The 19,845-nt window shown below is 25.3% G+C and overlaps 1 protein-coding gene across 1 annotated transcript in view; it reads right to left on the reverse strand.

Moving 5' to 3' along the window:
- The window catches only part of LOC117180722, a 1,130,389-nt gene that overhangs the window by 567,071 nt on the left and 543,473 nt on the right, over nt 1-19,845 (reverse strand). Inside the window, exon 3 of the mRNA XM_033373210.1 lies at nt 10,653-10,725. Within this exon, the coding sequence (XP_033229101.1) occupies nt 10,653-10,725 (73 nt within the window). The remainder of the gene's footprint in view (nt 1-10,652; nt 10,726-19,845) is intronic.

A 19,845-nucleotide genomic window follows, 5' to 3' on the forward strand; every position in this document is an offset into this window, starting at 1 on the left:
CCCCCCCCCCCCCCCTATCATACGTCCTATGATAGCACTTAGGCTGGGACAGCATTTATGCACTGGGTCGGCTACAAATAATCGACAGAGCCAGCAGAAGTTCAAAGTACAATAATTTTGGGATTTAACACACAGCTGATGCGCACATGGCACCATCACGAAAAGGACGTACGTGACAGATACAAACGCAGACTGCGGACGTGAGTTCCCCCACGGCGATGCCATTGCCCCCTGGCTCGGAGCTCTAGCGACCCTCGCAATTTTACCCCGCGGGAGGGTATTAATAATTTAATGCTTTTAATGCGTTTAATTCTTTTAAATTCCCCTCATCCACCTCCTGCCCCTCCCCCCTACCCACTTCATAATTCGGTCACTTATTTCCTTCCCCCTCCACCCATTCAAGCAAATTTCTCTTGAATTAACGTTTTTTTTTTTGGATTAGAGAAAATTTGCTCTCAATGAGAGCCGATGAATAAATAATTAATAAATAATTAAATAAATATTTTTTTTTTAAATAGAGAAAAATTAAAATGAAATCTATGTATTACTTATTATTGTAAACAAATTATTCAGCTAGCAAGTAATTAATCAATTTATATCAATTTATTTTCAGTGAATCATCCTAATAATTTTTATTATACATTTTTAGGAAAATTTGAGTTATCTGTAACATTTTTTAATTTATAGTTAATTAATTTACTTATTTACAATACAATCTTTATGTAATTTAATATTGTGAAAACAATCAGCTAATAATTTATTAATATTCATAACGTAAAAAGCATTAAACTATCATTTTCATTTAAATATTTAAATAATTTTTATTCTACTTTCTTTTTATTTTCACTTTCATTTCTAAAAATTTTATTTATGTAGTAACCTCTCATAATAATTTCAGAAAAATTAAAACAAATATTCGTATAAATTAAAAAATTTCAGAATATTTCAACAACCGTTTTCACAACATAAGAATTATTTTTAAAATTATGTAATTGAAATAGGGATCTTTTAATATAAATAAACTTTTATTTTTCAAATTATATCCAATATTCAATTATATAGCAATCGAAAAATAATCAATTTATTTCAACTAATTTCAAGAAACCAAATTTTAATCTTTATTTTAATATAATATTTTGATAAAATTATTCAGCTAATAATTAATTTATTATTTCACTACATGAGAAAAATTAAACTATAATTTTCACTGAAGTATTTAAACAATTTTTACTTCAGAAAATTGATTTTTAACAAATAAGATTAATTTTTAACCAAAATGATGAATTTTCAACTTGAATATATTGTTGCATTTTCAACAAAAAAAAGACCCTAATTTTTAAGAAAAAAGTTTGAACTTCGAAGCAAATGATAAATTTTTAACTAGAAAATACTCTTATTTTTTGTTAAAAATTAACTTTTTGAACTAAAAATGTAACTACTTCATTTTTTGTAAAAAATTTATCTTTTTAGTTCAGAATCAAACTATTTCTTGCAAATTGCTGTATTCCTTTCAAAATTCTTCAGTACTATTTAAAAATTCGTTTTTTTATTAAAAATTTATCAACTTTAGTAAAAAAATTATTTATTGCATTGAAAAATAATTTTTTATTTAAATATATGATTTTCGGGTTCAAATCTTACCTGTTTTGTCACAAATTCTTGTTCCTGGCTGTAGCATAATTTTAGTTAAAAATTTACTATTGAGTTAAAATTGTACTATTTATTTAAAAATTCATTCTGTTCGATTAAAAATTAAAATTTTAAACTAAACATTTATTATTCTGTGTTCAATTGGTAAGGTATATTTTTCACTGTAAAAATTAAGTATTTTGTTGAAACTTTCGCTTTTTTGGAAAAAAAAATTTTTTATAACTCAAATGTAATTATTTCATTTTTGGTTGAAAATTTATCTTTTTTAGTTCAAAATGAAACTTTTTGAGGATAAAAATTTACTTATTTGGTGCCAAATTAGTTTTCTGTGTCGAAAATTTATTTCAAGCTGAAAAAAAAGAATTTTTAAATAAAGAGATGAATTTTAAACTAAACAAAAATAGGGAATTAGATTAATTAAATGTTTAGCTGATCTAATATATTTTCAACAAAAGGGATTAATTTTCAACCAGAAAAGGAATAGACACTTTTCGTTAGAAAAAAACTAATTAAAAAAAAAGAGGAATTTTCCAGAAAACAGTTAAATTTTCAACCAAAGTTACAAATCTTCAATTGAAATAATTGAATTTTTAACTAAAATTATGGAACTAGATGAGTTAAATTTTCGTTACAAAGAATTAATTTTCAATCAGAAAAAAAAAAATTTTTAACCAAAGAGGTGCCTTTTTAACTAAATGATATAAATTTTCCATTAAAAATAAAACAGATAGTTTTTCACTAAAAAAAATTAACTTTCCTAAAAAAGTACGAATTTTCCACCAAATATTTAAATTGTCAACTAAAATTATGGAACTAGATAAGTGAACTTTTCTGTTACAAAAATTAATTTTCATCTAAAAAAAAGGATTTTTAAATAAAGAGATGAATTTTCTACTAAAAAAATACATAATTTTTCAGTTGAAGCAAATTAATTTTTGACAGCAAATTTTTTCCACAAAATAGTCAATTTTCAACCAAAGAGATAGATTTTCAACTACATGTTCTAACAAGATTAATTTTAAATTAAAATGATCTACTATTCAACAGGATTCGTTAAATTTTCACTTTCTAAAAATTAATTTGTAACCAAAGTGCTGAATTTTCAACTAAAACGCAAAGAATTTTGAACTAAAATAATGAATTTTCAAATCGAATATGTTGTTCCATTTTCAACAACAAAAAAAACAATTTTTTAACAAAATAGTTCAAATTTTAGTTTTTGTTAAAAATTCAAATGTTTTGAAGATAATTAATCAGTTTTTGTTTATTCCTAGATACAATTTTATCTTTCTTAATTGTAAAATAAAATATATATTTAAAATTGTGTTTTTTTTGTGTAAAAAATTAATGTCTGTCTTAAAATGCAAGTTTTTTGTTGTAAATTCGTTTTTTGGTTTAAAAATTTATCTACATTGGTAACAAATTTAAGTATTGTATAAAAAATAAATTTTTTGTTAAACATTCTAATTTTTGGGTTGAAATCTTAACTGATTTGTCATTTGATTAAAATTTTAAATTTTTAACTGCGAAAATTACGTAATTTGTTGAAAACTTCGATCTTTTTTTAAAAGATGGATTTTTTTCCTTGACAAATAGTTTTTGGAACTCAAATTTAACTATTTCATTTTTGGTTGAAAATTGATCTTTTTTAGTTCAAAATTTAACTTTTTCGGGGTAAGAATTTAATTATTTGGTTCAAAAGTAGTTTTCTTTTTGAAAATCAATATTTTTGAGTAGAAAATTGAGCTAGTAAAAAAGATGCAAATAGTAGAATTTACAATTAAAAAGGGCAAATTTGCATCAAAAAATGAAATAATTAAATTTTTTGTTAAAATGTTTAATTTTCAAGTAAATCTGAAACGAAGTTTCAACAACACTGCTCAATTTTCAACCAATCAGGTGAATTTTGCATCAAGAAATTTAACGATTTATCCAAAATTTATATTTTAAACAAGCCGTTGCTTTTTCCACAAAAGTGATTGCATTTTTAAGCAAAAATATAAATTTGCGATAAAAAAAGTTTATTAAATAGTTTAATTTTTAACTAAATTGACTTTTTATACAAAAAAAAAGATTTTTTAACCAATAAGAATTATTTGATATAAAAAAAACGAATTTTCAATATGCTAAATAAATTTTCAACCAAATAGTTCAATTTTTGACTGAAAAAAAGTATTCTTCCAAAACTGGAATAAGTAATTTTTCAGTTATAAAAATTAATTTTCAACTATAAACTAAACAAAATTTCAACTTAATAGTTGAAGTTTTAACCAATAAAATAGATCTTTGGTAATAGTAAGTTTTTTTGAGAAAAAAAACCGGATTTCGGGCCATTCTTCTGCAGCAAAAATTATTGTTTAATTAAAAATTTATATTACTTTTTATTAAAAAACAAAGTACCTACAAAAAACTTGCTGCAATTTTTTAGCCCACAGAAATTTGGTAAATAATGTAAATTTGGCAACGACGCGCCAGAGTAAAATATTAAATGATATTAAAATTTTTTTGTCATTTTTTTTTCGAAATAGGTTATTTATGGAAAAAATTCAAAGATTTTTTTAATTAAAGAAAATTTTCTTTCGCTGACGGCTAATGAATAATTTACTCGTAAAAAAAGTTTCCTTTTTTTTTAATTTTAAATTATCAACTAAATAGTTGAATTTTCAACCCAAAGATATCAATTTTCAACCAAAAATAAAAAATAAATTTTTCGGTATGAAAAAAAAACGAAAAAAAAAGACGAATTTTCCACAAAATAGTTAAATGGTCAACTAAAGTTAAATATCTTTAAATTAAATGGTTGAATTTTCAAAACAAGAGATGAATTTTTAATTAAAATTATGGAACTAGATAAGTTAAATTTTCTGTTAAAAAAAATTTATTTTCAACCAGAAAAAAATACCTTTTTACTAAAGAGATAAATTATCAACTAAAAGAGATCAATTTTCAACCAAAAATAAAATAAATAATTTTTCGTTTCAAATAAATTAATTTTCAATAACAAAAAATAAACAAATTTGCCACAAAATAGTTAAATTTTCAAACGAAGAGATGAATTTTCAATTATAATTATGGAATATTCAATTGGGTCAGTCAAATTTTTAGTTAATAAAATTAATTTTCAACAAAATAGATTAATTTTATACTAAAATAACGGAATATTAAACAATATTAGTTAAATTTGCAGTTAAAAAAATTAATTTTTGACTGAAGTTTTGAATTTTCAACTAAAATTATGAAGTTTCATACAAAGAGATAAATTTTTAACAAAATAATTCACATTTCAAGGGGAATAGTTGAATTTTCAACTAAAAAATTCTTTTCTTTTATGCTAAAAATGCAACTATCCTGAAAAAAATTAATTCGTTTTTTTTCAAAAGACAATGATCAGATTTAATTATTATTAAAAAAATTATTACTATATTAAAAATTGATTATTAACAATTAAATTTTTAACTAAAAAATTAATATTCGATTTTAGGGTAAAAATGTATCTATATTTCTTAAAAAATCATGTATTTTGTTGAAAATACAAAAAAACTATCCAATAAAAAATGAAGTGGATTTTTAACAAAGTAGTTAAAAATGCAATCAGAAATGATTTTTTTTTACTAAATAAAAGAATTTTTAAACAAAAAGATAAATTTCAAATCAGAAAGTCTGATGTTCAAAAAAATTATGGCAAATTTGTTGTAAGTAGAGTTCTTGTTCGTGAAAAATAAAATATAAAATTAAAAGATTAAAAAAATGTGTGTTGGATTTACAATTTTTGGAAAATGCACAAAAAATGTATTTTTTCGATTTGACTGGTAAGTTTTTTTTTGTTTGTTGAAAAATCCAAATCTCGGGTCATTATTGTGAAACAAAATTTTTAAAGTTATTATTTTTTATCAACAAAACTCTATTTACAAAAATTTAGCCACAATTTTTGGCCTTCTGAAGATTGGTAAAAAAAATTGTTAAAAATATAAATTTTGACCCCAACGCGAGAGGGTCAAATATTAACCAATTAAAATTTTTTTTAAATTGATTTGCCGAAATCAGTTCTTCATGAAAAAAATAAAATTTAAATATATTTCTTGTTTCAGTAACAAGAGCTGCTCGGAAATTCTCTATCGATCCTCATAATGCGAGTTTCGGAAAATGTGCGCCATCTGGAAACGAGCAGTTGAACTTTAGACCCAACTTTCGCTTAGTCGGTAACAACCATAAAATAAAGGTTCAAAAATAAACTAAATCAATATTTAGGTAATAAATAATATTAATATTCCTTTAACATTTTTTATTAATCTTTAAAGAACCTATTTTGTTAAATTTATTATTATTAAAAAATCGTTAAAAAAATTATAAAATAAAGGTTAAAAAATAAACTTAATCAATACTTACTTAGATGATAAAGAATATTGCTTTGAATTTTGTTCTTATTTTTTCCAGTAAAATATTTAAAAAAAAATTATATTTCTACAAATGTCTTTAAAAATACAAACAAAAGTCTTAAAAAATACAAATCTTAAAAAATAAACCTAATCAATACTTAGATGATAAATAATATTGCTTTAAGTTTTGATATTATATTTTAATAAAACTATTCTACTTAAAATTTTTTCTACAAAACTATTTAAAAAATTAAGCAAAAAATAATCTTTTAAAAAGAAACTGAATTAACACTCAGGTGATAAATAACAGAACATAAGAAATTTGTTATTAATCTTTAACGAAACTCTTTTTTTATTATTCTTTTACAAATGGCTTAAAAAATTAATCATGAAATAAATGTTCGAAAATAGACTCAATAAATAATAAGATGATAAATAATATTCCTTTAAATTTTGTTATTAATGTGTAATAATTTTTTTTAAATTATTTTTTTGCAAAAGTCTGAAAAAATAAAATAAAAAAATAAAGGTTCAGATATTTACGTAATCAATACTTGGATGATAAATAATATTCCTTTAAAATCATAATTAATCTTCAATTATACTATTTTTTAAATTATTCTTTTTATAAAAGTCTTAAAAAGTAAAATCAGAAAATAAAAGTTAAAAACTGAAGCTGATCAGTAGTTAGATGATAAATAATATTGCTCTAAATTTTTTAATTATTTTATAATAAAACTGTTTGTTTAAGTTAATTTTTCTACAAACGTCTTAAAAATCATAAAATAATGTTAAAAAATTAACTAAATCAATACTTAGGTAATAAATAATATGCCTTAAAAATTGTCTTACTAACCTTTTCGAAACTATTTTTTTCATAATCTGTCTACAAAAGTCTTAAAAAATAAAATCATAAAATAAAGGTTTAAAAATAAACTAAATAAAAAAAATGTAATTGAACTGAAATAAATTAAGTCATTAAACTTCAAGGTAATTTTAACAAATCGAAAATATTCCACGAATTTTTTTAAAGTTGGAACGATTTTAGACGAATATAAGGGAATTCAAAAGAATGAAATAAAAAAAAATTTAGGTGAATTAAAAATTTTTTAAATCCATTTAATTGTCTAGAATTCAGTGAATTTAGAAGAATTCAAGTGAATTTGAATGATTTTTCTTAAAGTGACGTAAATCTAAAGAAAATATTGAAGAATTCAAAAGAATTTTAAAGAATTGAGCATAAATGATTAAGAATTCAGGGTAAATTCTAAACGAATTGAAGTGAGTGGAAAAAATTCAAAATATTCCACCGATTTGAGTAAAATTGGAAGGAAATTTAGAAGATTAAAAAGAATACAAGGGAATTGAAAGGATTTGACAAAAGAAACCCTCTAGAGTTATATATCATTCGAGTGAATTTAGAGAAAGGTAAGGGAATTCAGAATAATCTGATAAAACACCTAAGAATTCGAGGTGAATTTAAAAGAATTCAGGGCGATTAAAAAAAAATTGAAAAAAATGTTAAATCCGTTCCATTGAGTAGAATTGAATGAATTTGAAAGAATTTAAATAAATTTAAAACATTTAAGCGAGAGTGACGAAAATCAAGATAATTCGAAAGAATTAAAATATATTGAAAAGAATTTACCATACATTTTAGTAATAAGAATTCAGCATTTATTCAAAATTAATTAAAATAAGTATTAAACAAAATTTAACTTTTTTTAGTGAAATTAGAATGGATTTAGAAGAATGTAATGGAATTAAACAGAATTTAAGTGAATTGAAATAAATAACCAACAAATGAAATAAAATACAAGTAAAGATAGAGAATTAAAAAAAAAAAGAGAAAAATCGAATGCAATACATGGAATTTAAAAGACTTTTATGAAATGCGTGAGAATTCAAATTAAAATTAAAAGATTAAATGACAAATTTAAAATACTATAATACAAAAAAAGTTCAATGAATTAAGTAGAATAGAGAAAATTGATTAACTGTAGAAAATTTCAAATGAATTAAAAAAATTAGCAAACATTTAAAAAAAAATTAAAGTGAATTCCAAAGAATTCATGGTGCATTTTAAATAAATTCAAGAGGAATTAGAAGATTTCAAGAGAATTTAACAGAATGCGATGAAATTCATACGAAATAAAGATCAAAAAATAATTTAAGTAAATAGAACAACATTCTTGAATTCCAAAAAATTGGATTGAATTGAGATAAGTGGGACTGAATAGAATCAGTTAATGAGGAATTTGAGAAAATCCATGAGAATTCAACGTGAATTAAAAAATTTTAAAACGAAAAAAGATCCATCTAATTCACCGGATTCCAGGGGAAATTCCAAAAAATCAGAGTGAATTCAAAAAAATTCAATGTATTAAAAAAAATCAGTAAAATAAAAAAGCCCCTTAAGTTCTGTGTTCAAATTTATTGAAAGAAGTTACTTAAGTGTAAATTGATTTTTAAAAGTGAAGAAAGTGAAAAAATTGAGTTTCATTTAAGTTTCAAATTTGTTTTAAATAAATTTAAAATTTAATTTAATTTGAGATATTTGTAGTCCTGGGCAGAAGCCCGTCTAATTTGAGTTGGGTCTTCGTCCTTCTATCGAACATTTTTTTAAAGCAGGAAATGATGGGAGGAAAAGAAGGGAGAGTGAGGGGAAATTATAAGAGGGAAAGTCGGAGAAGTGAGGGAAATAAGGGAAAGGGAAGTGATGCAAATTAGGATAGGGGGAGTAGGGGGAGTGGAAAAAGTGAGGAGAAATGAAAGGAGGTTGGAGTAGGCGGCATTAGAGGAGAGAAAGTAATAGAAATAAAGAGAATGGTAGTAGCGTAAGTGATGAGAAGTTATGAGAAGAAAAGTAAAAGAAGTGAGAGAAAATGAGTAGAGAGGAAGTAGGGGAAGTGAGTTGAGGAGAAGTAGGAAAAGTAAGGGAATAGGAAGTACAAGTTTAGCGGAAATTAAGATGGGATATTAAGGAAGTGAGAGGGTGTGATAAAAGGGCGAGTGAGGTTAATAAAGGTTGTGAGAGTAGAGAAATTGATGGGAAGAAAAGCAGGGGAAGTGAAAATTAAATTAGTGGAGGAGACGTAGGAAAATGATGGGAGGGTAGTGTTAATTAGGAGAGAAAGGAAAGGAGAAAGTATAGGAGAAAGATGTTAGGGAAGGAAGTAACTCACCCACCGCTGATCAATACTTAGGCAATAAACAATTTTCAAGTAAAAACTTGATTGTTAGTATTTAAAGAAACTATATCTTCTAAATTATTTTTCTACATATCTTTCAAATTGTATTTAATAATTCCTCAATCTCTCTAACTAATTATCTTCAGTTAAATAATCATTAAAAACTGGTCCTGTAAATTAAGATCAATATACCAACTGAGTCTGAGACTCAGAAAAATATTTGTCTTGAATTAAAGAAATCTTTCTATTAAAGAAAAGAAACTTTTCATAGACCGAGAGCTAGTAAATATTTTTCTGTTGGAAAAAATTTAACTTACATTTAAATTTCAAATTTATTTAAAAAAATTAAACATTTCATTTCAAGGGTTTCATACTCCGGACAGAAACCCTTATAGTTTCGATCAGGTCTTGATCCTCCCGTCCGTCGTACTTTTTCCAAGGAGGGGAAATAATGGAAAATGATTTGAGGGGAAGTAGGGGATGAGTGGAGAAATTATGAGAGAGGAACTAGGGGAAGCAAGTCGAAATAAAGGGAGAAGTAGGGTGAGTAGGGAAAAATGTTGGGAAAGAAGAGGAAGTGAGGGAAAATGATTTGAGGGGAAGTAGGAGTAGAGAGAGAAAATGATGGGAAAGAAAGAGAATGTGAGGGGAAATGATGGATGGAAAGTATGATGGAAGGAAAGTATGATGGGAAGGGAAGTAGTGGAAGTGAAGGAAAATGAGTGGAGGGTACGTAGAGCTAGTGAGAAGAATTGAGGAGTGAAAAGTAGAGCAAGAGAAAAGTAATAAGGAAGAGAAAGAAGTGGAGGAGGGAGGATTATAGGCTGTTGTGAGAAATGAGTGCAGAAGGTAGAGTAAGTGAGGAAAAGTGAGGGAAATATAAGAGAAGCAGGTAAGGAAGAATTTAAAGAAGGTAGAGAAAATGATAGGAGAAAAGTATGATGAGAGAAGAGTACGATGGGAGGGAAAGTAGTGGAAACGAAGGGAAATGACAGAAGGGTCAGTAGATCAAGTAATGAGAAATAAAGGGGTAGAAGGTAGGAGAAGTGAGAGGTAATGGGAGAGACGAAGTTCAAGAATTGGGGGAAGGGGTTTGGAAAACTATGACAAATGAAGGGAGGGGGAAATAAAGGAGAAAGAAATTTAGGCAAGGAGAGGAAAGGGGGGTCAGCAAAGGTTGAAAAGAGGGTTTGATGAGTAGGAATGGAGAGGGAATGTAGGGCGAGAGAGGAGGGAGTTCTTTTTTGCTGCTTTTTCATTTCTTTTTTTTCCTTTTCATTTTCTGTTTCTCTTTGAATGCAAAAATCTTTTTTTTTTTGCCGAAGAAAAAAAATGGACGTTTATTTAATTTTCAGAAGAAATTACTTGAGTAGAACACCTAAGGCTGACTGATGGTTAATAATCGCGTATGGCATTTGTTTTTAATTTTCTTTACCTTCCCGGGAATTGTGGTGAAGTTCCGTTGTACATGAGCCATATTTGTTGAAGGCTTGTCGGTTAATCCTTACCTGCAACAAGGGAAAACGTGTAATTAGCGAGTGGCACGCCCACGACAGATTGTAAACTGAGCAAAGGATAATTGAAAGGTTCTTCTTTCCTCTTGCTCGGAAAAAAGGAAAAAGAAGACGATGGGAGATAGTTTGCTTTTCTTTTTTTTTTTTAACGAGTAGGTAAAAAGTTGCAAGCTGAGCATTTCAGACCAAAAGAGACTGCAGACAGTCGGTAAAACAGGTCCCTACAATTAAGTTTAAAAAAATCAAAGATACCTTATTATAGTAGGAAGACATCTTTGCTAATTTTTCGAAAGATATCATTTTTAATTGGCATTAGGGTCAATAATGTTTATTTTTTTGGTCAAGAAATTTTTTAAAATTAAAAATTAAAAAAAAACTTCGATCCGATTTTTTGTTTTGTCCCACTCCGGCTCACTTGGATTCGTCAGTAAGGCAATGTAAATCAGACCTGCTTCAGACAAACATTACTTTTTATAATTTAATTGACCAAAGATTCCGTTTTAATGTATATTTTCTGAAAATTCTTATGTTTGTAAAATCATTTAAAAAATTTCTAATAACAATTTTTTATTTTTAAAAATTAATTATAGAAGAAAAATGAATATTATCGTGCATAATAACAATTAAAATACCTTCTTTACAATAACTTATTATATTTGATTTATTCATTATTATCAGTTGCAAATTTTAATTAATTGAATAACCTAAAAATAAAAATTAGAATCATTTTTTAAAATACAACGCTTTTTATAGTTTTTGTTTATAAAATATTGATATATTTCAAACAGAATTTATTAAAAAACATAATAAAACAATTTAATTCAAATTATTTTACTGAAACAAGGAACAATTTCCTGAAACAAAAGAAAGTTCCTTAAGTAAATAAAAAAAAAAATCTTATATTGAAAGCCAATTAATTTTTTGCAGGATTTAAAGAAATTTCCCTAAACCAATTAATTTTTGAGGTTCTCAAAACCAAACCGAAACTTAAAATTTCTCCTATCAATAGCAAAAAAATTGAGTGAATAAGTCCAATTTTTGTGCTATTCATGGAAGAATTAAAAAAAATAAAATTTATGTTTATTAAATTTGCAGGATAAAATGGTCTGTAAACACGGAAAATAGGTTAATTTTTTATATTGGCAAAGGGTAATAATAGAAAAATAAATTTTTTTAGATGAAATTATTAATAACAAAGTGCCATATTTAGCATATTTCAGGTCCAAATCTATTACATTTTTTACCAAACAGTTCATTTTCAAACAAAAAAAAGGAATTTTTAATAAAATAGTTAAACTTTTAAGCTAAAAAGTCGATTTTTCTTCGAAAAAATTTAACTTCCATATCCATAAAGAGAAATTTTCAACAAAAAAGTCAATTTTTAATAGAATGCATAACTAAGAAAAATGCTTTATCAACCAAATTGTTGAATTTTTAACTAAAGAAAATTCATTCTCGAACAAAACAAACATAATTTTCAAACAAACAACAACATTTTGTAAAAAAAATTAATTTTTAAACTAAAGAGGTAAATGTTAAACAAAAAAATGAATTTTCAACAATATTTAAACCAAATATGTAGTTTATATTTCAAACAAACAAGATTTTTGTTGAGAATAAAAAATATTTGAATAATAAAAAAAAACAGATTCATTTTTATATATTTGTTACTCATTTAATTTTCAACACAAAAAGCCGAATTTGCAACAAAAAAGATAAATTTTCAACTAAAAAAAAATATATTTTTCCACAAAAGACTCTAGTTTGAAGGTAATAAGTCGAATTAAAACAAAATGCTTTTAAGCCCAAAAAAGGATTTTTTAAAACTAAAGTTAAATTTCAACCAAGAAAGATGAATTTTTAATTTAAAAATATTAGTTGTCATCCAAAAAAATTATTTTAACCCAAAAAAATAAATTTTCAAAAAAAAAAATTGAACTTCCAAATAGAAAATTGCACTTTCAACCAATTAGTCAAATGTTTGAAAAAAAAAATTAATTTAGAATTAAAACATTTAAGTTTTACCCGATTAGTTAAATTTCCAATAAAATGATCGCTTGAAAAAAATAATAAAAATTCAACTAAAATCAATTTCATTTTCAACAAAAAGATGAATTTTCTGTCAAGAAAGATTAAAAATAGTTAGTTCTTTTTTGCTTAAAAAATAAACTATTTTTTTGGCAAGTTTTTTTTCGATTAAAATTGCAACTGTTTGATTAAAAATTAAACTGTTTTGTTTGAGGATTCAACTATTTTGTTGAAAATTTGAATTTTTGGTGAAATTTAACTGTGTTTTATTTTAAATTAAAATTGTTTCTTTGTTGATATATCAAATATTACATTTTTCGTTACAATATTCAATCTTTTTTGTTAAAGGCAACTGCTTTTAATTAACAACAATATTTTTTAAGATTGCAACCATTATTATTATTTTTTTCTGATTAATCTTTTTTTTTATTAAAAATTCAATTAACTGGTTAAAAGTTCAACTTCTATGATTAAATTCATTATTTGATTTGAAAGATTCATAATTTTAGTTGCAAAATTAACTATTTTTTCTAAAATGTAATTTTCTGTTCTTTGGAAATTTCTTTGGAAATTAAAAGTTTATGGAGGTAAATAACTCAAGAGTAAAAAAAGCAAGAAATACATTTTTCTGTCGAAATACAATATTTAAAAAAATTACGATGAAATGTAATTTTTTTAACTTGTAATTAAAGTTGCAGAAGAAAATATTTTTATTTTCTAACATTTTTTTAATGATTTTTGCAATAAACTTATCAAATGTCATATGATTCAGGATCCGTAAAATATTGAGAAAAATGTTGTTTAAAAATTAAAAATATCTACGTACTTCCTCATTTTATTGAAAAGATTATCAATAAATAAAAAATGTTGCAAAACAAATATTATTGACAATTTGTGGTTTAAATTAACGAAACTGAATTTTTCGTCATTTTTTAAAAATATTATATTTCTCTTGCCTTTTTCCATCTAAGGTTATTCAATTCCATAAAATTTTGGAGACCGCTTTTTTCTCAATTTGAAAATTTTATGTCCTAATGTTTATAATATTTAAAAAAATGAACAATTCAAATTAATGACCTTTTCCGATAAAAATAAAATTCTCAGAGTTATGTAATTTTCAAAATTTACAAATTAATCGAAAATCAAAATTTTAAGCCAAACAATGCACGATATGAAAATTCGATTTGGTGGTCAAAATATGCAGGATACGAAAAAAAATGAATGATCGAAAACTGTAATGCCAAAAAAGATATGCACATTTTTTATAATCACATTTTGGTAGGAAGCGTACTTTTTGTTTAATTCGTAAAAAATTAAATTAAAAATTAAATAATTGTGGAAAAACGACACAACTTACGAAAAAAAATGATTGAACAAAAATTAATAGGCCGAAAAAGAGCTACAATTTGTTGTAAATCAATTTTTTGATAGACCACGTAGTTCTGGTTTTAATTTTAAAAACGACATTAAAAATAAGAAATAAATTTTTAATAATTTACTACATTCTCATCATTTCTAATTGAGAGTAACTTATTATTTTATTTTATTCCAAGAAGGAAGAACTTTTTATTAAATAAGAAACATGTTATTTTCTTAATAAAGTTTGAATATGATTCCCGCTCGCGGCATTTTTCGCCAAATGCATAGATTGGCTATATACTGGTGACGTAATACTTGGCGGGAAAATTCAAACTACCTAAATTATGAAAAAAAGTAAAAATGGTTTCTAGACATGAATTTCAAAGTCTAAATGTCCCTTAATTGCTTTCATACATTATTAATAATTAATAATAATTAATAATTAATTAATTGTTTTGCGTTTATTCTTTGTTTATATCTTTTACCTCGATTGATTCGACTCTCATTTCCGATTTTTTGTTTTAGCTTTTTTAGGCATTGATAGGTTAGGTTCATAATCAACTGTCAAGTAGAAAGCCGCGGCGGCCGCGAAACCTGATTGGTCACATTTTGAAAAACAAACATGGCGACTAAGGTGGTCTCATTGGTGCTCAGTTTTACACTTAGTGACGTCACATCAGTTTGAATGTGACCAAAGAGACGTAACCTAGATTTTTTTTTAAATTTTAGAAATCTAGGAAATTTTTTTCCATAACCTTATACGTTATAATAATGATATTGCATATGTCAAAAGAAAATATGTATCTTTCATTATGATTAGTTAGATACATATATACATTCTCCACCCCTTTAATTACTAGAATAATCAATTGAATTGTTTACGAATACTATTAGCCTCCGGGTTCGGTAAACTTGTCACACCCACACTCACACATAGGCATACAAATATCCTTGTGTGAAATAACATAATTAGTAAAGTCCACAATTCCTGTGCCAGCACCAACCCCTGTTCGAACCGACTCCTCAAAGTACCGAGATTCTCTTACGTCTTTGTCTCTCGGCATTCCAGTTGTGCTCAGAAAATGGGTATTTATAGTCGAATCAAGAAATTATCATTTAATTTAAGTTAAACATTTTTTTCAATTCTTAGGAACTTCTCAAAAATATAAAATGAAAGGAGTTCGTTTTGCAACAATGTCGATTTGTGGGCTCTTCTATTTAAAAAAAAAAAAAAGAATTCTGAAGTGGTGCTGGAAGCCAGCTTCTCTACTACTAATGTAAGAAAACAATCTAGTTAACCATACGAGAATTTCGGGCTTTTTTTGACTCTACAAAATTGTGAAAATTAATTTTTTTTCAAAAAACCCCTATTAATGTAAAGATATATAAAATAATAAAATTTATTTTAGGCCTTGATATAAACGTATTCAAGGTTTCGAAAATGGTTGTTTATATTTGACCTAAGAAATTATCATTCAATTTAAGTCCAACATTTTTTTCCAATTTTTAGGAACCTTTTCAAATTGTAAAATAAAAGAGGTCTGTTTTGCAACCATGTAGATTTTTGGGCTCTTCTATTTTTCTAAAAGAACGAATTCTGAGATAGTGCTGGAAGCCACCTTTTCTATTAATAATTTGAGAAAATAAAAAAATTATCTATACCAAAATTGCGGGCTTTTTCGGCTCTACAAATCTGTCTACATTAATTTTTGAAAAACAACCCCTCTCAATATAAAGATACACTAAATAATGAAATTTGTATTAGGCCTTGTAAACCCATTCAAATGTTTGAAAATGGTTGTTTATATTCGACCCAAGAAATTATCATTTGATTTAAATTGAAAAAATGTTATATCAATTTTTAAGAAACTTTTCAAAAACATGAAAATAAAAAAGGACTCTTCTACAACAATGTTAATTTTTGGGCTTTTCTATTTTTCTCAAAAAACGAATTCTGGTATAGTGCTGGAAGAAAGCTTCTCTGCTACTTATCGAGAAAGTAAACCAATTAACCATACCAGAATTTCGGGCTTCATTTTGGCTCTAGAAAATTTTAAAAATTAATTTTTGAAAAACAACTTGTATCAATATTAAGGTATACTAAATAATGAAATTTGCATTAGTTGTGCAACTATGTCGATTTTTGGGCTCTTCTATTTGTCTCAAAAAACGCATTCTGGAATAGTGCTGGAAGAAAGCTTCTCTGCTACTTATCGAGAAAATAAACCAATTAACTATACCAGAATTCCGGGCTTCTTTTCGCTCTACAAAATTGTTAAAATTAATCTTTGCAAAAGAAACCCTATAAATATAAAGATACCCAAATAATAAAATTTGTATTAGGCCTTGATGTAAACACATTCAGATTTTTGACAACGTTTATATTCTACCCAAGAAATTATAATTTTATTTAAGGAAAACATTTGTTTTTCAATGTTTAGGATTTTTTGAAAAATATAAAATAAAAGAGATTAGTTTTCCAACCATGCCGATTTTTGAGCTCTTCTATTTTCCTCAAAAAACGAATTCTGAGATAGTGCTGGAAGCCACCTTTTCTATTAATAATTTGAGAAAATAAAAAAATTTAGCTGCGGGCTTTTTCGGCTCTACAAATTTGTAAAAATTAATTTTTGAAAACAACCCCTATCAATATAAAGATACACTAAATAATGAAATTTGTATTAGACCTTGTAAACACATTTAAATGTTTGAAAATGGTTGTTTATATTTGACCCAAGAAATTATCATTCAATTTAAGATAAAACTTTTTTTTTAATTTTTAGGAACTTTTAAGAGATATAAAATAAAAGAGGTCTGTTTTGCAACAATGTCGATTTTTGGGCTATTCTATTTTTCTCAAAAAACGAATTTTGGAGTAGTGCTGGAAGCCAGATTTTCTGCTACTAATTTGTGAAAATAAAAAAATTAACCATACCGGAATCATATCAATATTAAGACTCACTAAATAATGAAATTTGTACTATGCCTTGATGTAAACACATTCAATTTTTTGAAAACAGTAGTTTATATTCGACCCAAGAAATTATATTTTAATTAAAGTTAAACATTTTTTCCAATTTTCAGAAACTTTTCAAAAATATAAAATAAAAGAGATTTATTTAGCAACCATGTCGATTTGTGGACTCTTTTATTTTTTCAAAAAATTAATTCTGAAGTGGTGCTGGAAGCTAGATTGTCTGCTTCTAATTTGAGGAAACAATTTAATTAACTATACCAGAATTTAGTGCTTTTTCACTACAGAATTGTAAAAATTAATTTTTCTTTAAACAACCCCTGTCAATATAAAGATACACAAAATAAGAAAATTTTTTTCAGGCCTTGATGTAAACAAATTCAAATTTTTGACTATTTTTGAATTCTAGAAAGAAAGGAAAACTACTTTTACAAAATCATATTTTAACATTATTAAAAAATTTTATATTAAAGTAGAAGAAAGTAACTCAGAAGTTAATGCTCTTTTCGGAATTCACGAAAAAAATCAAAACATTTCAAATAAAATTATTATTCCAGTCAAAGGAAAACAAAAAATTAGAGAAGCTACCTTAATAAAATTCCAAGTTATATCTTCCACTCGAAAATAATTTTCAGAATCCCCAAAAAACACTTTTAGTACTTTAAAAAACCCCCAACTGAGATGTCATTAATTAAAATACCCAACAAATTGAAATTGCGAAAAATTACATTAATCTCTTTAGAAAGACTCTATTATATCCCCAAACACTAAATAATAATGATTTAAATATCAAATAACAATAAATTATTTAAATGATTATTTATTTTCTGATTATAATTAAAACCCAATAACCAGGTCTGAAAATTTCTACGAAATAAATCCAAAATGTCAATACGCAAAACAGCCAAATAGAAAAATTAAAATTAACTACAAACGTCACCATAATTGAGCAGCAAAAAAATTCAAATTGCGAATAATTATGCCAATAATCTACTTTGTAGAAAAATTCAACTATTTGGTGAACAAATAGTGTAATTTGTAGAAAATTCAACAATTTTCCTTAAAATAAATTTTTTGGTTCAATGTCAACTGTTTGTTTAAAATTAGTGTTTTGGTTTAAAATTAATTTTTTTACTGAAAATATAACTATTCCACTTTGAGTTGAAAATTCAATTACTTGGTGGAAAGTTGATTTACTTTGTTAGAAATTCATAATTCTGTTTGAAGATACTTTGAGTTGAAAATGATTTGGTAAAATGTTTTTAAAATTATTTACTATTATATTTTTAATAAAATATTGTCTTTCTCAGTTGAAAATTCATATATTTAGTTGGAATTTTGTTTTTTTGGTATGAATATTTTTCTTTCAAAATTAATTCTCCTTGTTCACAATTCATCTTATTTGGTAGAAAATTAATTTTATTTTTTAAAAGTTTAAATACTGGCTAGAACTATTTTCTTTAAAATTATTTTTTTGGTCGAAAATATTTTATTTGAAAATTCATGTCTTTGAATACAAATCTAAATATATTATTTTAATTCGTTTTTTGTGTGAAAAAGTAAATTTTTGAATTAATAATGTAACTATCCCCTTTTTGGTTAAAAATCAACATTTTCAGTTAAGAATTTAACTATTTCGTTGAAAATTGATGTATTTTTTTTTAGAAAACTTGTCCTTTTGGGTATAAAATTAATAACTTGATAAAAAATGCATGGTTTTTCTTGAATATTAAACCATGTTTTTAAAAAGTATTCTTTCTGTTTGAAAAGTAACCTGATTTTGCATTAAAATTAAAACTATCACATTTTTTGTTTAGAATTAATATCTTTGGTTGGAAATATAACTAATTAAAAAAAAAGTTGTTTGTCAAAAAAAAAAAAAATTTACTGAAAATTTGATTATTTCAGTTGAAATTTCATCTATTTTGTCAATAACTTAACTATTCCATTTTTTATGGAAAATTAATCTTTTGCAGTTCAAAATTCAACTCTTTGGTTAAAAATTAATCTTCTTGGATGAAGATTTAGTTAAAATTAGGTTTTTTAAGAAAAATAAATGATTACAAAAATCGGCATTGGCATCTAAAGCTTACACTACAATGAAATTTTATTCTTACCTAACTCAAAATGTCCTGATTAATCAGTTACTCATTTTAATTTAATTAATATTTAAAATATGTTATTACGAGTTTAAAATGTTGACTTTTCAAATCGAAAATTTCCTTAATTAATGAATAAATTAATTTCTTTATTGAAAAAAATGTTTCTGGTTTCCTCTCTCCTACTTCTTTTTAAAACCAGCCACTATTCTTAAGCCCCCACTCCTTATTACCCCTCACTTCTCCTACTTTCACTCTCCTTTCTTACCCTTACTTTTAGGTAGAGAAGAGAAATGAGAAGGTAATAAAATGAGGAAATGGCCCCTCTGGAACCTACTACTCCTCCCAAGAATTCAGCCTTTGATTTCACCCCATTTTCCAACTTCTTCCTCCTCAACTTTTCTTCCCTATACTTCTCCCTCCTTTAATTCTCCCTTCTCTACTTCTCCCTCTTCTACTTCTCCCTCTTCTACTTCTCCCTCATCTACTTCTCCCTCATTTACTTCTCCCTCTTCTCATTTCTCAAACTAACACTCCCTTTCCGCTACTTTCTATCACCAACCTTCATTTTCCCTCCCTCACTTAATCTAACCTTACTTACATTTACCCTGATAACCTCTCACATTCCTTACTCCTCCATCGCTCACGAACTCT

The sequence above is a fragment of the Belonocnema kinseyi genome, chromosome 9 (assembly GCF_010883055.1).
Source record: "Belonocnema kinseyi isolate 2016_QV_RU_SX_M_011 chromosome 9, B_treatae_v1, whole genome shotgun sequence".
Classification (NCBI taxonomy): Eukaryota; Metazoa; Arthropoda; class Insecta; order Hymenoptera; family Cynipidae; genus Belonocnema; species Belonocnema kinseyi.